Source organism: Choloepus didactylus, chromosome X (genome assembly GCF_015220235.1).
Source record: "Choloepus didactylus isolate mChoDid1 chromosome X, mChoDid1.pri, whole genome shotgun sequence".
Classification (NCBI taxonomy): domain Eukaryota; kingdom Metazoa; phylum Chordata; class Mammalia; order Pilosa; family Megalonychidae; genus Choloepus; species Choloepus didactylus.
In genome coordinates this window covers 83,680,918-83,695,812 of record NC_051334.1, presented here as the reverse complement: position 1 = coordinate 83,695,812, position 14,895 = coordinate 83,680,918, and the positions used below count along the sequence as shown (strand labels likewise).

The 14,895-nt window shown below is 39.3% G+C and overlaps 1 protein-coding gene and 1 pseudogene across 1 annotated transcript; one reads left to right on the top strand and one right to left on the bottom strand.

Moving 5' to 3' along the window:
* LOC119522214 overlaps positions 1–14,895 on the top strand; it is a 71,490-nt pseudogene that overhangs the window by 31,691 nt on the left and 24,904 nt on the right.
* Positions 1,101–3,093, bottom strand: LOC119523631 (melanoma-associated antigen E2-like). Its single transcript, XM_037822434.1, is given in 2 exon segments — positions 1,101–1,492; positions 1,495–3,093. Coding segments are annotated over 2 exon segments (1,578 nt in total). The 5' UTR covers positions 2,927–3,093; the 3' UTR covers positions 1,101–1,346.

Sequence of the window (14,895 nt, the reverse complement as noted above, 5' to 3'; positions counted from 1 at the left end):
GTTTCTAGGGAAGGCTTGGGGAAGTCGTGAGTCAGGTTAGAAACTGCGAGAGGAATTAGGATAGAGAGTCAAAATAGGATTACTTACCTTAATAGTTTTGTCAATGAAAAACCTGAGCTGGCAGAGGCAGGATCCCGTGTAAAGTTTCTCAGGTGGACTGTGCCCTCTGACCCAACATCCAAGACAACGGAGAGCCATTGTTGATTATCAAGGACCACTCTGAGGATGTGGGCCCTTGGCTCATCTCCCACTTCCCTCTTGAACTCAACTTACCACAGGTTCATGTTTCTCACTTCCCTCTTGAACTCAACCTTCAGTCTTTCTGAGCTACTTTCAAATTCCCCAAAGCTGTTTTATGTCCAGCCCCCGTCTCAAACAGTCCCGTCCTCTCTCTCTTCAACCACAAATCTCACAATAAGTATCACTAAAGCATACTTTATCCCCAGCCCTACATAACCTCATCCTACCCACCATCACTGCTGACCACTCTCCCACCCATCCCCTGCTTGACACCACAGCCTCTTCCCCAACCCTCCTTGGACCTCATCACTTTCTCCACCGCTCCCACCCTGTGCCTAAAGTTTAGTTAGGAGTTATTCCTATGGACTCCCAAAGCATCTGAGCTTACCTCTATTATACCACTTGCCACAGCATAATAAAATTTCTGGTTTACTTTCATGGTGTGTGGCTGGGTCTTCTTCATCCTTATGTTCCCAGCTCATAGTGTGCTCAGAGCATAGCAGGCACTTAATACATGTTTGTTGAATAAATGAGTGCATAAGCACTATGTCTAATTCATTATGCTTTTAGTTTTCACTAAACTCCAGAACAGGAAAGCAAATACAGGTAAATGTCAGTATTTTATTTTACACAACAGTAGACACAAAGGGAGGACAACTAGAGGTCAGTGGTTTTGTGTTTATTTGTTTCTGCTGTGTGTATTGTTATTTAACTCCTGTAGGCAGGCCATTTTACTGATTAATTCAAGCTGCCAAGAAACAGTTTGACACATATGTCAAGAACAAACTGAATTAACTCATTTGCCCTCCACCACATCATAGAACAAAATGTAAATATTACCAATACATTTATGCAGCCATCTTAACTTTTATACTGAAACAAGACAGAGATGATTTCATTTATAAACACTGATCATGAACCTAATCCAGCCATATATTAAAAGGAAGGAAATATTATTAGAACTGGAACAAATAGCAAGCACAACATATACTCCGTAACCCACCGCTGCCCAACTTCTGAATTGGGGGCCCAGTGCCCATTTCCCTGGGGCCCTTTTTACTAATGCAACCCAAATGAAGAGATATATCTTCCTCTTCAGAGGTACTTCACACGGTACCAAAGAAGAGCATGGCAGTTGCCTCACATGTGGCTCTGGCCTCCTCATCTTCAACAGCCTCCCTATATTGCTCTGGCCAGTCCTGTGGTCGCTTTCTGTAAAGCCTGGCCATATACTCCAAGGCTTTCATTTGGTGGTTTCAAGGTGAGCTCGAGGACCCCACAGAAGCTCATATTCAACTGGATTAGAATAGGACAGTGGCCTGCATTCCAGGTAACGCTGTCTCATAAGCTTACAGGTGATGGCATGCTTTCTCCCTACATCTACTCCAAATCTCCGAAGTAAGTTCCAGATGTTGGCTTCTTTGACATGGTTGCCCATCAGAAAGATTAAACCCAGGACTGGCATCACATATTCTTGAGTGGGTCTGCCCAGGCTCTCTAGCATCATTTGCTCTTCTTCTGATTCTGGTTGTTGGATGAGAAGGTAGATGTGCTCACTGGTATCAACCTCAATCAGACAAAACCCATAGAATAGGTCAAGGATTAGAGTAGCTCGACTGAGGATATTCGAGAACACGTCCTCAAATTCTTTGCCAGCGTAAGCCAATAGCTCATCCTGATGTATAGGGAGCAGCTCCTCGGTGACATTAATGGCCAACTGGACCAAATCATTTGCCTTATCATTCATAATATCCTCTGACCAGAACTCTAAGCCAGCAGCCTGGCTTCTTTCTTTGGCCCTGTCAGCCTCCAGGGCCTTGTTATATTCCTCTGGTCAGCTCCAGGGTTCTTCATCATGGGCCTCTGCCACAAACTTCAGGGCTTCCATCTTTGTGATTTCCCTGTGGGCTCTAGAGCCCCATAAGAACTCAAATTCGAGGGGATTAGTGCCATACACTGGCCAGTACTCCAAGAACTGCATGCACACGAAGTCAGTAGTGAGGAGGTTCCTTGTGTTCACCAAGAGGTTGTTGATCCTCTGGGGATCATCCAACACACCAATCTTTAGCAGCAGGTCCCAAATGGAGGCCTCTCTTGCCCGGTTGCCATTCAGGAGGATGTGGCCCAGGACAAGGGCCAAGAGACCTGCCTTGGGCATGTCCAAGGACTCTGCCTTCAGGTGGATGGTCTGAGGACCCTGTTTGCTGTTCAGATTGTAGGTGTGGGCCTGGGGATCAAGAACCCTAAGATTCAATCCAAACACTCGATCCAGGTGAGCAGAGGCTCGTCTGAGGATCTCAGGGAACTGATCTGAGTATTCTCTGAGGAACTCCAGCATCTCTGTCTGCTGGATGGACCCCGCGATTTGGCTTTTCATTTGCATGAAATTCACCAAAGCAATCGACCTGTCTTCCAGAGGGTCGTGGACCTTGAGCGCCCCCAAACGTCGGGACTGCTCGTCGATCAGGACATCGAGGTTGTTTGGGCCCCGAGCGGCCTGAAAAGGACTGGCACCCTGAAGTTCGATTGGGACCTGGGGGTCGCTGGGTCCCTGGGGGGTGTCGAGGAGTACCATAAAGGTGGGGGACCCAGAGGCGTTAGGAGCCTGCATTTCACCCCGGCAGTCCCTGTAATCTGCAGTGGTCTCTGCACTGCAGTGGTGCTCATTCTTGCTTACAGGAGACATGGTTCCAAGAGAAAGGAGCGGAAACTGGAGGTCGGCGATCAGTGGCAGAGAGAACGATAAGCGTGTCTATACCTCTGCACAAAGCTGAAGCCGGAGACCTAGCAGCTGGGCGGATCTGGAGTGAGAGCTGGTGAGAAGACTGATCTTCCAACTCGAGCGCCAGCAGGGCAAAGTCCGCAAGCGTCAGAGTACTCAGCTTTGCCGCAGCCTACGCAGGCGCAGTCGAGCTGTGCGACGGAGGTGACCCCGCCCCGCCCCCAGGCCCCCACTCCTACCCTCAACCTCTGCCAGGCAGGCGAGCTTGGTTGACGTAGTTGCTGCTGAAGTCGAAGTTGTCAGAGAAAAGAATTCAATAAAGAGGGTTAACAAACAGGGATAAAGCAAAGGGGTCAAGGCATGGGAGTGTCAAATGAGGCTCCATTTGAAGTTTTTCTGTGGGGTATAAAGCGCTATGCTAATAAGCAGTAGAAGATTCGGAGAGGAGAGGAGAAAAGGATGAGGAGGATGCTAATGATGAAAATTATGTTACTAATCCATTAATTCATCCACCTACTCAACAGATATTTCTTGAGCACTTGCCACATGCTAGGCACGGTGCTGGGTACTAGGGCTACATCACAGGACAAACATAATGTTGGTCCCTTTCCGTGTGGCGCTTACAGCCTGGGACCAGTTGAGATAATGATACTTGCTCCGGTCCCTGCTTTCAAATTTTGGGTGTATATACCAAGAAGAAGCATTCTAAAGTCATACGGTAATTTTATGTTTAACTTTCCAAAAACCACAGTGGCTGCACGGCTTCACAATCCCACCAACCACCAACCATGTATAGGAGTTACAATTCTTCAGCATCTTCACCAACACTTATTTTCTGTTTTTTTTTTTTTTTTTTTTTTTTTAAGTAATAGCCAATCCAGTGGATGTGAAGTGGTATCTCATTGTGGTTCTGATTTACATCTCCTTAATGGCTAATTATGTTTAGCATCTTTAATGTCCTTACTGACCATGGAGACATGTCTATTCAAGTACTTGGCCCATTTTTTTTTTTATTAAGAAGTCATGGGTTTACAGAACAATCATGCATCAAGCACAGGATTCCCACACACCACCCTATTACCAACACCTTGCATTGGTGTGGACAATGAGTTACAATTGATGACAGCACATTTTTAAATTGTACTATTAACTATAGTCCATGGTTAAACTTAGTGTTCACTGTTTGTGTAGTGTATTTACATGGATTTTCTTTTAATTTTATTCTAATATTTCCTGTTTTAACCACATTTAGATATATATTTCAGTGCTGCTAATTACATTCCCAATGTTGTGCTACCATCATCAGCATCTATAAACAAAATATTTCCATCATTCCAAATAGATATCTTATACATTTTAAGCCTTAACTTCCCATTCCCTATACCCACCCACTCCCTTGGTATACTATATTCTAGATTCTGACTCGATGAGTTTGGTTATTCCCTTGGTAACCTATATTCTAGATTCTAACTTCAAATCAGTGAGATCCTACAGTTCTTGTCCTTCTGTGTCTGGCTTATTTCACTCACCATGATGTCTTTAAGTTTCATCCATGTTGTCACATGCATCGTGACTTTGTTTCTTCTTACAGCTGCATAACATCCCATTGTATGTATATACCACATGTTTTTTACCCAGTCATTGGTTGATGGACACTTGGGTTGCTTCCATCTTTTGGCAGTTGTGAATAATGCTGATATGAACGTTGATGTGCGAATATCTGTCCGAGTCCATGCTTTCAATTCTTTTTGGGTTGCTGAGTCAAATGGTAACTCTATACTTAAGCTTTCTGAGGAACTGCCAAACTGTCTTCCACAGAGGCTGCATCATTTTACATTACCACCAGCAATGAATGAGTGTTCCTATTTCTCCACATCCTCTCCAACGTTTGTTATTTTCTGTTTCTTTTTTTTTTAATGGCAGCCATTCTAATGAGTGTGACATGGTATCTCATTGTGATTTTGATTTGCATTTTCCTGATGGCTACTGATGTTGAGCATCTCTTCGTGTGCTTTCTGGCCCTTCGTATATCTTCTTTGGAGATATGTCTATTCAAGTCTTTGGCCCATTTTTTAAATTGGATTGTTGTCCTTTTGTGTTTAAGTTGAAGGATTCTTTGTATATTCTAGATATTAAACCTTATCCGATATGTGGTTTCCAAATATTTTCCCTCATTATGTAGGTTGTCATTTTACTTTAATGATAAAGTGCTTTGTTGCAGGATAATATCTCTATGATGAATCTGAAAATGAAGACGCTGATACCTTCTCTCTATGTAAACATCAGATAGCTGAGAGCCTTGCTACTCTCATATACCACCTGATGCTTCCTGTTCTGATGCTGAAGAACCCGTTATTCCTTCTGATATAGAAGCATATTTAACAGAACTTTTACCTGAAAATTCTCAAGTACAATTTTCAAATGATAGAAAGTGGAATGGCCTCACTATAATAACTGGGACAGATGATTCATTTCCCTTGAGTCCTCTATTTTGAAACATGGCACTGAGGGAAAGGCTGAACAGGCCCCCAAGCAGAAAAGGAAGAGGTAAAAGACATGATATGATGCAATGGTTGGACTAATTATAGAATAAAACAATAAAACTATACTAATAAGTTATAAATAGTAAAAGTAATCTCTTCTAATTTTTAGTTTTTATATAAGTAAATGGGTGTTATATCACTCTTACAGAAGTCATAGCTTAATTAGTAGAAATATTTTCAGTAAAGTTTTGCAGACATTCAAGGTTAAGTTGAATCTCTGATAATGCTGTGAAAACCCTCCTTTGATCTTCATTCACTCGTGGTTCACCACATGTAGTTCACCACCTGTGGTTCAACACCTGTGGCTCAAATATAAAAATAGAGTATGACTTAATTGAATGTACCCTGAATCAAAGGCTCTATAAATAGTTAGCAACTTAGACTTGGAGGGAGCTCTCTGATCTCATGTCCAGCTGGGTCTGGAGGAGCAGGGGCTCCCAGGCTTGGTAATATATCAATTATTTTTACATTGTAACTTGTTCCTTTAAGCTTATGTGTAACTTTAGTAAATACGTATTGAATTTGAATTCTTGCCTTGAGTGCTCTTTACTTTTAAACTATTGTCTGTCCCTATACTCTTATATGACTGGGAGGTTAATTGATGAAGCCCCCAACAGACTGAATCACGACCTGATAAGGCTCAGGCCTTTTCTAACAGAGATCACAGGTTTGAGGTGGTAAAGAGACAAACCTGTGACAGCTTTGAGGCACAACGTTTTAAAAATTTTGATGAGGTCCCATTTATCTATTTTTCTCTTGTTGCCTGTGCTTTGGTTGTAAAGACTAAGAAACCGTTGCCTAACGCAACGTCCTGAAGCTCTTTCCCTGTGTTTCTCTAGGAGTTTGATAGTTCTGACTCTTATATTTAGTTTTTTTTTATTATTATTATTATCTACTTTGAGTTGATTATTGTATGTGGAGTGAGGTAAGGGTCCTACTCCTCCTCTTCCTCCTTCTTCTTCTTTGTTTTATTTATTTTGTTTTATTTTATCATTTTATTTTATTTATTTTATTTTAATTTAATTTAATTTAATTTAATTTAATTTAATTTTCAAATGGAGATCCAGTTTTCCAAGTACAATTTGTTGAAGATACTATTCTTTCCCCACTGAGTGGTCTTGGCCCCTTGTCAAAAAGCAGTGACCATAAATGTGAGGGTTGATTTTTGAGCTCTCAATTCTATTCCATCGGTCTATATGTCTGTCCCTGTGCCAGCACCAAGCTATTTTGATTACTGTGGCTTTGTAATAAGTTTTAAGATGGTGAAGTGTGAGTCCTCCAATTTTTTTTTTTTTTTTCCAAGATGGCTTTAGCTCTTCAGGGCCCTTTACCCTTCCATTTAAATTTGATTATTGGCTTTTTTCGTTTCTGCAGGAAGGTTATTGGAATTTTGATTGGGATTGCATTGAATCTTTAAATTGCTTTTTGGTCAATCGCTATCTTAATGATATTTAGTCTTCCAACCCATAAACACAGCATGTCCTTCCCATTATTTAGGTTCTTCTTTGATTTCTTTTAAACGATGTGTTGTAATTTTCTGTGTATAAGTCCTTTACATGCTTGGTTAGATTTATTCCTAGACATTTCATTTTTTAGTTGCTATTGTGAATGGAATTTTTTTCCTTGATTTATTCTTCTGATTGTTCATTGCTTGTGTACAGAAACAATACTGATTGGGGATGTTGATCGTGTACCCTACCACTTTGCTGAATTTGTCCATTAGTTCTAGGGGCTTTGTTGTGGATTTTTCACCTTCTTTTCTGAAAATATTTTTTACTGGGTATAAAATTCTGGGCAGACTAATTTTCTTTCAGTACTTTAAAAATGTTGATGCACTATTTTTTGCATTGTTCCAATGAGAAATCTACTATCCTTCTTATATTTATCCCTCTGTATGTAACATGTGTTTTTACTCTAGATGCTTCTGATGTATTCTCCTCTTCATTGTTTTTGAACAAGTTCATTGTGATATGACTTAGTTTAGTTTCTTCATGTCTCTTGTGCTTAGAGTTCATTAAGCTTCTTGGATCTATTTTCATGAACTTTGGAGAACTTTTAGCCACTATCCTTCAAATATTTTTCCTTCCTTACCCCACTTCTCCCCTCCTTCTGGGACTCTAATTATATGTTTATTAGGCCTCTCAAAGTTGTCCCTCAGCTTACTGATGCTTCATACCTTGGACAAATTTTCTTTATACATTTTATTTCAGATAGTTCTTTTACTAAGTCTTCAAGTCACCTATCTATTCTTCTGAAATTTTCATATGCTCTTAATCCCATCCAGTGTATTTTTCATCTTGGCACTGTAGATTTCATTTCTGTGAGTCTCAATTTGATCCTTGACTGTAATCTTATTTATTCAACTTAAATTTTTGAACATATAGACTACAGTTTAAATAAATGTTAAATCCCCTTGTCTGTTTTATTTTAAAATTCATTTTTATTGAAATATATCCATATACCATGCAATCATCCATTTTGTGCAATCAACTGTTCACCGTACCATCATATAGCTGTGCATTCATCACCCCAACTTATTTTTTTTATTGAGATTTTTAATTTATCTCAATAAAAAGATCCAAAGTGTGCAATCAATTGCCCATGGTACCATCATACAGCTGTGCTTACATCACCACAATTAATTTTCTTTCAAATTTAGATCATTTTCATACTCCAGAAAGAAATAAAGACAAAAAAAAGGAAACTCAAATCCTCCCATACCCCTAACCAACCCCCCTCCATTATTTTGTTTTTCTTTTTTTTTTCTTTTTCTTTTTTATTTTTTTATCTTCATTTTATTGACATATATTCACATACCACGCAGTCATACAAAACAAATCGTACTTTCGATTGTTCACAGTACCATTACATAGTTGTACATTCATCACATAATCAATCCCTGACACCTTCATTAGCACAAACACAAAAATAATAAGAATAATAATTAAAGTGAAAAAGAGCAATTGAAGTAAAAAAGAACACTGGGTACCTTTGTCTGTTTGTTTGTTTGTTTCCTTCCCCTATTTTTCTACTCATCCATCCATAAACTAGACAAAGTGGAGTGTGGTCCTTATGGTTTTCCCAATCCCATTGTCACTCCTCATAAGCTACATTTTTATACAATTGTGTTCGAGATTCATGGGTTCTGGGTTGTAGTTTGATAGTTTCAGGTATCCACCACCAGCTACCCCAATTCTTTAGAACCTAAAAAGGGTTGTCTAAAGTGTGCGTAAGAGTGCCCACCAGAGTGACCTCTCGGCTCCTTTTGGAATCTCTCTGCTACTGAAGCTTATTTCATTTCCTTTCACATCCCCCTTTTGGTCAGGAAGATGTTCTCCATCCCATGATGCCAGGTCTACATTCCTCCCCAGGAGTCATATTCCACGTTGCCAGGGAGATTCACTCCCCTGGGTGTCTGATCCCACGTAGGGGGGAGGGCAGTGATTTCACCTTTCAAGTTGGCTTAGCTAGAGAGAGAGGGCCACATCTGAGCAACAAAGAGGCATTCGGGAGGAGGCTCTTAGGCACAATTATAGGGAGGCCTAGCCTCTCCTTTGCAGCAACCGTCTTCCCAAGGGTAAAACCTACGGTAGAGGGCTCAACCCATCAAACCACCGGTTCCCTATGCCTGTGGTCATGTTAGCAACCATTGAGGTGGGGTAGGCCAATACACCTGCATTCTCCACAGGCTCCTCAAGGGGGCACTACATATTTTTTTCCTGGTTTTTTTTGTTTGTTTGTTTTTTTTAACCTGTTCGTCCTTTTTAAATCAACTGTATGGAAAAAAAAAATTACAAACAAAACAAAACAAAAAAAACAAAAAAAAAAAACCAAAAAAGAAAAACATACAATAAAAGAACATTTCAAAGAGACCATAACAAGGGAGTAAGAAAAAGACAACTAACCTAAGATAACTGCTTTACTTCCAGCCTGTTCCTACTTTACCCGAAGGAAGTTACGTAATATAGCAACATTTCTGTGAACTTGCTCCTGCTATATCCATCAGAAATTAACAGACCATAGTCATTCCTGGGCATCCCCAGAACGTTAAATAGCATATCTGTTCTTCTTGGATTACTGTTCTCCCTCCCTTAATTGCTCTCTATTGCTAGTTCCCCTACATTCTACATTATAAACCATTCGTTTACATTTATCAAAGTTCACATTAGTGGTAGCATGTAATATTTCTCTTTCTGTGCCTGGCTTATTTCGCTCAGCATTATGTCTTCAAGGTTCATCCATGTTGTCATATGTTTCACAAGGTCGTTCCTTCTTACTGCCGCGTAGTATTCCATCGTGTGTATATACCACATTTTATTTATCCACTCATCTGTTGAAGGACATTTGGGTTGTTTCCATCTCTTGGCAATTGTGAATAATGCTGCTATGAACATTGGCGTGCAGATATCTGTTCGTGTCACTGCTTTCCGATCTTCCGGGTATATACCGAGAAGTGCAATCGCTGGATCAAATGGTAACTCTATATCTAGTTTTCTAAGGAACTGCCAGACCGACTTCCAGAGTGGCTGAACCATTATACAGTCCCACCAACAATGAATAAGAGTTCCAGTTTCTCCACATCCCCTCCAGCATTTGTAGTTTCCTGTTTGTTTAATGGCAGCCACTCTAATAGGTGTGAGATGGTATCTCATTGTGGTCTTAATTTGCATCTCTCTAATAGCTAGTGAAGCTGAACATTTTTTCATGTGTTTCTTGGCCATTTGTATTTCCTCTTCAGAGAACTGTCTTTTCATATCTTTTGCCCATTTTATAATTGGGCTGTCTGTACTATTGTCATTGAGTTGTAGGATTTCTTTATATATGCAAGATATCAGTCTTTTGTCAGATACATGGTTTCCAAAAATTTTTTCCCATTGAGTTGGCTGCCTCTTCACCTTTTTGAGAAATTCCTTTGAGGTGCAGAAACTTCTAAGCTTGAGGAGTTCCCATTTATCTATTTTTTCTTTTGTTGCTTGTGCTTTGGGTGTAAAGTCTAGGAAGTGGCCGCCTAATACAAGGTCTTGAAGATGTTTTCCTGCATTATCTTCTAGGAGTTTTATGGTACTTTCTTTTATATTGAGATCTTTCATCCATTTTGAGTTAATTTTTGTGTAGGGTGTGAGGTAGGGGTCCTCTTTCATTCTTTTGGATATGGATAGCCAACTCTCCCATCCACATTTGTTGAATAGACCATTATGACTCACTTCAGTGACTTTGGGGGCCTTATCAAAGATCAGTTGGCCATAGATCTGAGGGTCTATCTCTGAATTCTCAATTCGATTCCATTGATCTATATGTCTATCTTTGTGCCAGTACCATGCTGTTTTGACAACTGTGGCTTTATAATAAGCTTCAAAGTCAGGGAGTGTAAGTCCTCCCACTTCGTTTTTCTTTTTAAGAGTGTCTTTAGCAATTCGAGGAATCTTTCCTTTCCAAATAAATTTGATAACTAGCTTTTCCAAGTCTGCAAAGTAGGTTGTTGGAATTTTGATTGGGATTGCATTGAATCTGTAGATGAGTTTGGGTAGAATTGACATCTTAATGACATTTAGCCTTCCTATCCATGAACATGGAATATTTTTCCATCTTTTAAGGTCCCCTTCTATTTCTTTTAGTAGAGTTACATAGTTTTCTTTGTATAGGTCTTTTACATCTTTGGTTAAGTTTATTCCTAGGTACTTGATTTTTTTAGTTGCTATTGAAAATGGTATCTTTTTCTTGAGTATCTCTTCAGTTTGTTCATTTCTAGCATATAGAAACATTACTGACTTATGTGCATTAATCTTGTATCCCGCTACTTTGCTAAATTTGTTTATTAGCTCTAGTAGCTGTATCATCGATTTCTCAGGGTTTTCCAGATATAAGATCATATCATCTGCAAACAATGACAGTTTTACTTCTTCTTTTCCAATTTGGATGCCTTTTATTTCTTTGTCTTGCTGGATTGCCCTGGCTAGCACTTGCAGCACAATGTTGAATAACAGTGGTGACAGCGGGCATCCTTGTCTTGTTCCTGATCTTAGAGGGAAGGCTTTCAGTCTCTCACCATTGAGTACTATGCTGGCTGTGGGTTTTTCATATATGCTCTTTATCATGTTGAGGAAGTTTCCTTCAATTCCTACCTTTTGAAGTGTTTTTATCAAAAACGGATGTTGGATTTTGTCAAATGCTTTTTCAGCATCTATTGAGATGATCATTTGATTTTTCCCTTTTGAATTTTTAATGTGTTGTAATACGTTGATTGATTTTCTTATGCTGAACCATCCTTGCATGCCTGGAATGAACCCCACTTGGTCATGGTGTATGATTTTTTTAATGTGTCTTTGGATTCGATTTGCAAGTATTTTGTTGAGGATTTTTGCATCTATATTCATTAGGGAGATTGGCCTGTAGTTTTCCTTTTTTGTAGCATCTTTGCCTGGTTTTGGTATTAGATTGATGTTAGCTTCATAAAATGAGTTAGGTAGTGTTCCATTTTCTTCAATGTTTTGAAAGAGGTTGAGTAAGACTGGTGTCAGTTCTTTCTGGAAAGTTTGGTAGAATTCCCCTGTGAAGCCATCTGGCCCTGGGCATTTATTTGTGGGAAGATTTTTGATGACTGATTGGATCTCTTGGCTTGTGATGGGTTGATTGAGGTCTTCTGTTTCTTCTCTGGTCAGTCTAGGTTGTTCATATGTTTCTAGGAAATTGTCCATTTCCTCTACATTATCCAGTTTGTTGCCATACAGTTGTTCATAGTATCCTCTTATAATTTTTTTAATTTCTTCAGGATCTGCAGTTTTGTCACCTTTTTCATTCATTATTTTGTTTATATGGGTCTTCTCTCTTTTTGATTTTGTCAGTCTAGCTAGGGGCTTGTCAATCTTGTTGATCTTCTCAAAGAACCAACTTTTGGTGATATTTATCCTCTCTATTGTTTTTTTGTTCTCTATGTCATTTATTTCTGCTTTAATCCTTGTTATTTCTTTTCTTCTACTTGGTTTAGGATTGGTTTGCTGTTGATTTTCTAGCTTCTTCAGTTGATCCATTAGTTCTTTGATTTTGGCTCTTTCTTCCTTTTTAATATATGCGTTTAGTGCTATAAATTTCCCCCTTAGCACTGCTTTTGCTGCATCCCATAGGTTTTGGTATGTTGTGTTCTCATTTTCATTCGTCTGTATATATTTAGCAATTTCTCTTGCTTTTTCTTCTTTAACCCTCTGATTGTTTAGGAGGGTGTTGTTTAACCTCCAGATATTTGTGAATTTTCTAAGTCTCTGATGGTTATTGACTTCTAATTGTATTCCATTGTGGTCAGAGAATGTGCTTTGAATAATTACAATCCTTTTAAATTTACTGAGGCTTCTTTTATGTCCCAGCATATGATCTATTCTGGAGAAAGTTCCGTGAGCACTAGAAAAGTATGTGTATCCTGGTGATTTGGGATGTAATGTTCTGTATATGTCCGTTAAATCTAATTCATTTATCAGATTGTTTAGGTTTTCAATTTCCTTATTGGTCCTCTGTCTGGTTGATCTATCTATAGGAGAGAGTGATGTGTTGAAGTCTCCCACAATTATTGTGGAAACATCAGTTGCTTCCTTTAGTTTTGCCAGTGTTTGTCTCATGTATTTTGTGGCACCTTGATTGGGTGCATAGACATTTATGGTTGTTATTTCTTCTTGTTGAATTGCCCCTTTTACTAATATGTAGTGGCCTTCTTTGTCTCTCAAAACATCCCTGCATTTGAAGTCTATTTTATCTGAGATTAATATTGCTACACCTGCTTTCTTTTGGCTGTAGCTTGCATGAAATATTTTTTTCCATCCTTTCACTTTCAATTTCTTTGTGTCCCTGTGTCTAAGATGAGTCTCTTGTATGCAGCATATTGATGGTTTATTTTTTTTGATCCATTCTGCAAATCTATGCCTTTTAATTGGTGAGTTTAATCCATTTACATTCAATGTTATAACCGTGAAGGCATTTCTTGAATCAGCCATCTTATCCTTTGGTTTATGTTTGTCATATTTTTCCCCTCTGTCTATTAATATCCTTTATTGTACCCATACCGAATCTCTTTAGTACTGAACCCTTCTCCAGGTCTCTCCGTCCTTTCTTTGTTTCTCTGTCTGTAGGGCTCCCTTTAGTATCTCCAGTAGGGCAGGTCTCTTGTTAGAAAATTCTCCCAGCATTTGTTTGTCTGTGAAAAATTTAAGCTCTCCCTCAAATTTGAAGGAGAGCTTTGCTGGATAAAGTATTCTTGGTTGGAAATTTTTTCTCACTCAGAATTTTAAATATATCGTGCCACTGCCTTCTTGCCTCCATGGTGGCTGCTGAGTAGTCACTACTTAGTCTTATGCTGTTTCCTTTGTATGTGGTGAATTGCTTTTCTCTTGCTGCTTTCAGAACTTGCTCCTTCTCTTCCGTGTTTGACATTGTGATCAGAATGTGTCTCGGAGTGGGTTTATTTGGATTGATTCTATTTGGAGTTTGCTGAGCATTTATGATTTGTGTATTTATGTTGTTTAGAAGATTTGGGAAGTTTTCCCCAACAATTTCTTTGAATACTCTTTCTAGACCTTTACCCTTTTCTTCCCCTTCTGGAACACCAATGAGTCTTATATTTGGACGTTTTATATTATCTATCATATCCCTGAGGTCCGTTTCGATTTTTTCAATTTTTTTCCCCATTCTTTCTTTTATGCTTTCATTTTCCATTCTGTCATCTTCCAGGTCACTGATTCGTTGTTCAACTTCCTCTAGTCTTGTACTATGAGTGTCCAGAATCTTTTTAATTTGGTCAACAGTTTCTTTAATTTCCATAAGATCATCTATTTTTTTATTTAGTCTTGCAATGTCTTCTTTATGCTCTTCTAAGGTCTTCTTGATATCCTTTGTATTCTGTACTATGGTCTCATTGTTCATCTTTAGTTCTTTGAGTAGCTGCTCTAGGTGCTGTGTCTCTTCTGATCTTTTGATTTGGGTGCTTGGGCTTGGGTTATCCATATCGTCTGGTTTTTTCATATGCTTTATAATTTTCTGTTGTTTTTGGCCTCTTGGCATTTGCTGAACTTGATAGGGTTCTTTTAGGATGTGTAGACCAATTGAAGTCCTTATGTCTAATTTATCAGATCTACAGCTTCGTAGAGTACACTTTCTCTAACTAACCAGCAGGTGGCGTCCACGAGCCACCTGTTCTCCACAAGCCAGTTCTCCCCTGCTTTGCCTTTTTGGTGAGTGGGGGAGTGAGTCTTGTGGGGTCCAATTGGTGTACCAAGCTTGCGTGTGTAGTTGGTGTTGCCCACCCTGTATATGGGGCGTGTTTCTGGGCAGTCAGGGAGGGGGGGTGGCTCTAACAATCAAATCTCCCTGGTGATCCTGGAGTTTTAAAGCTGCTGCAATAATGTAATC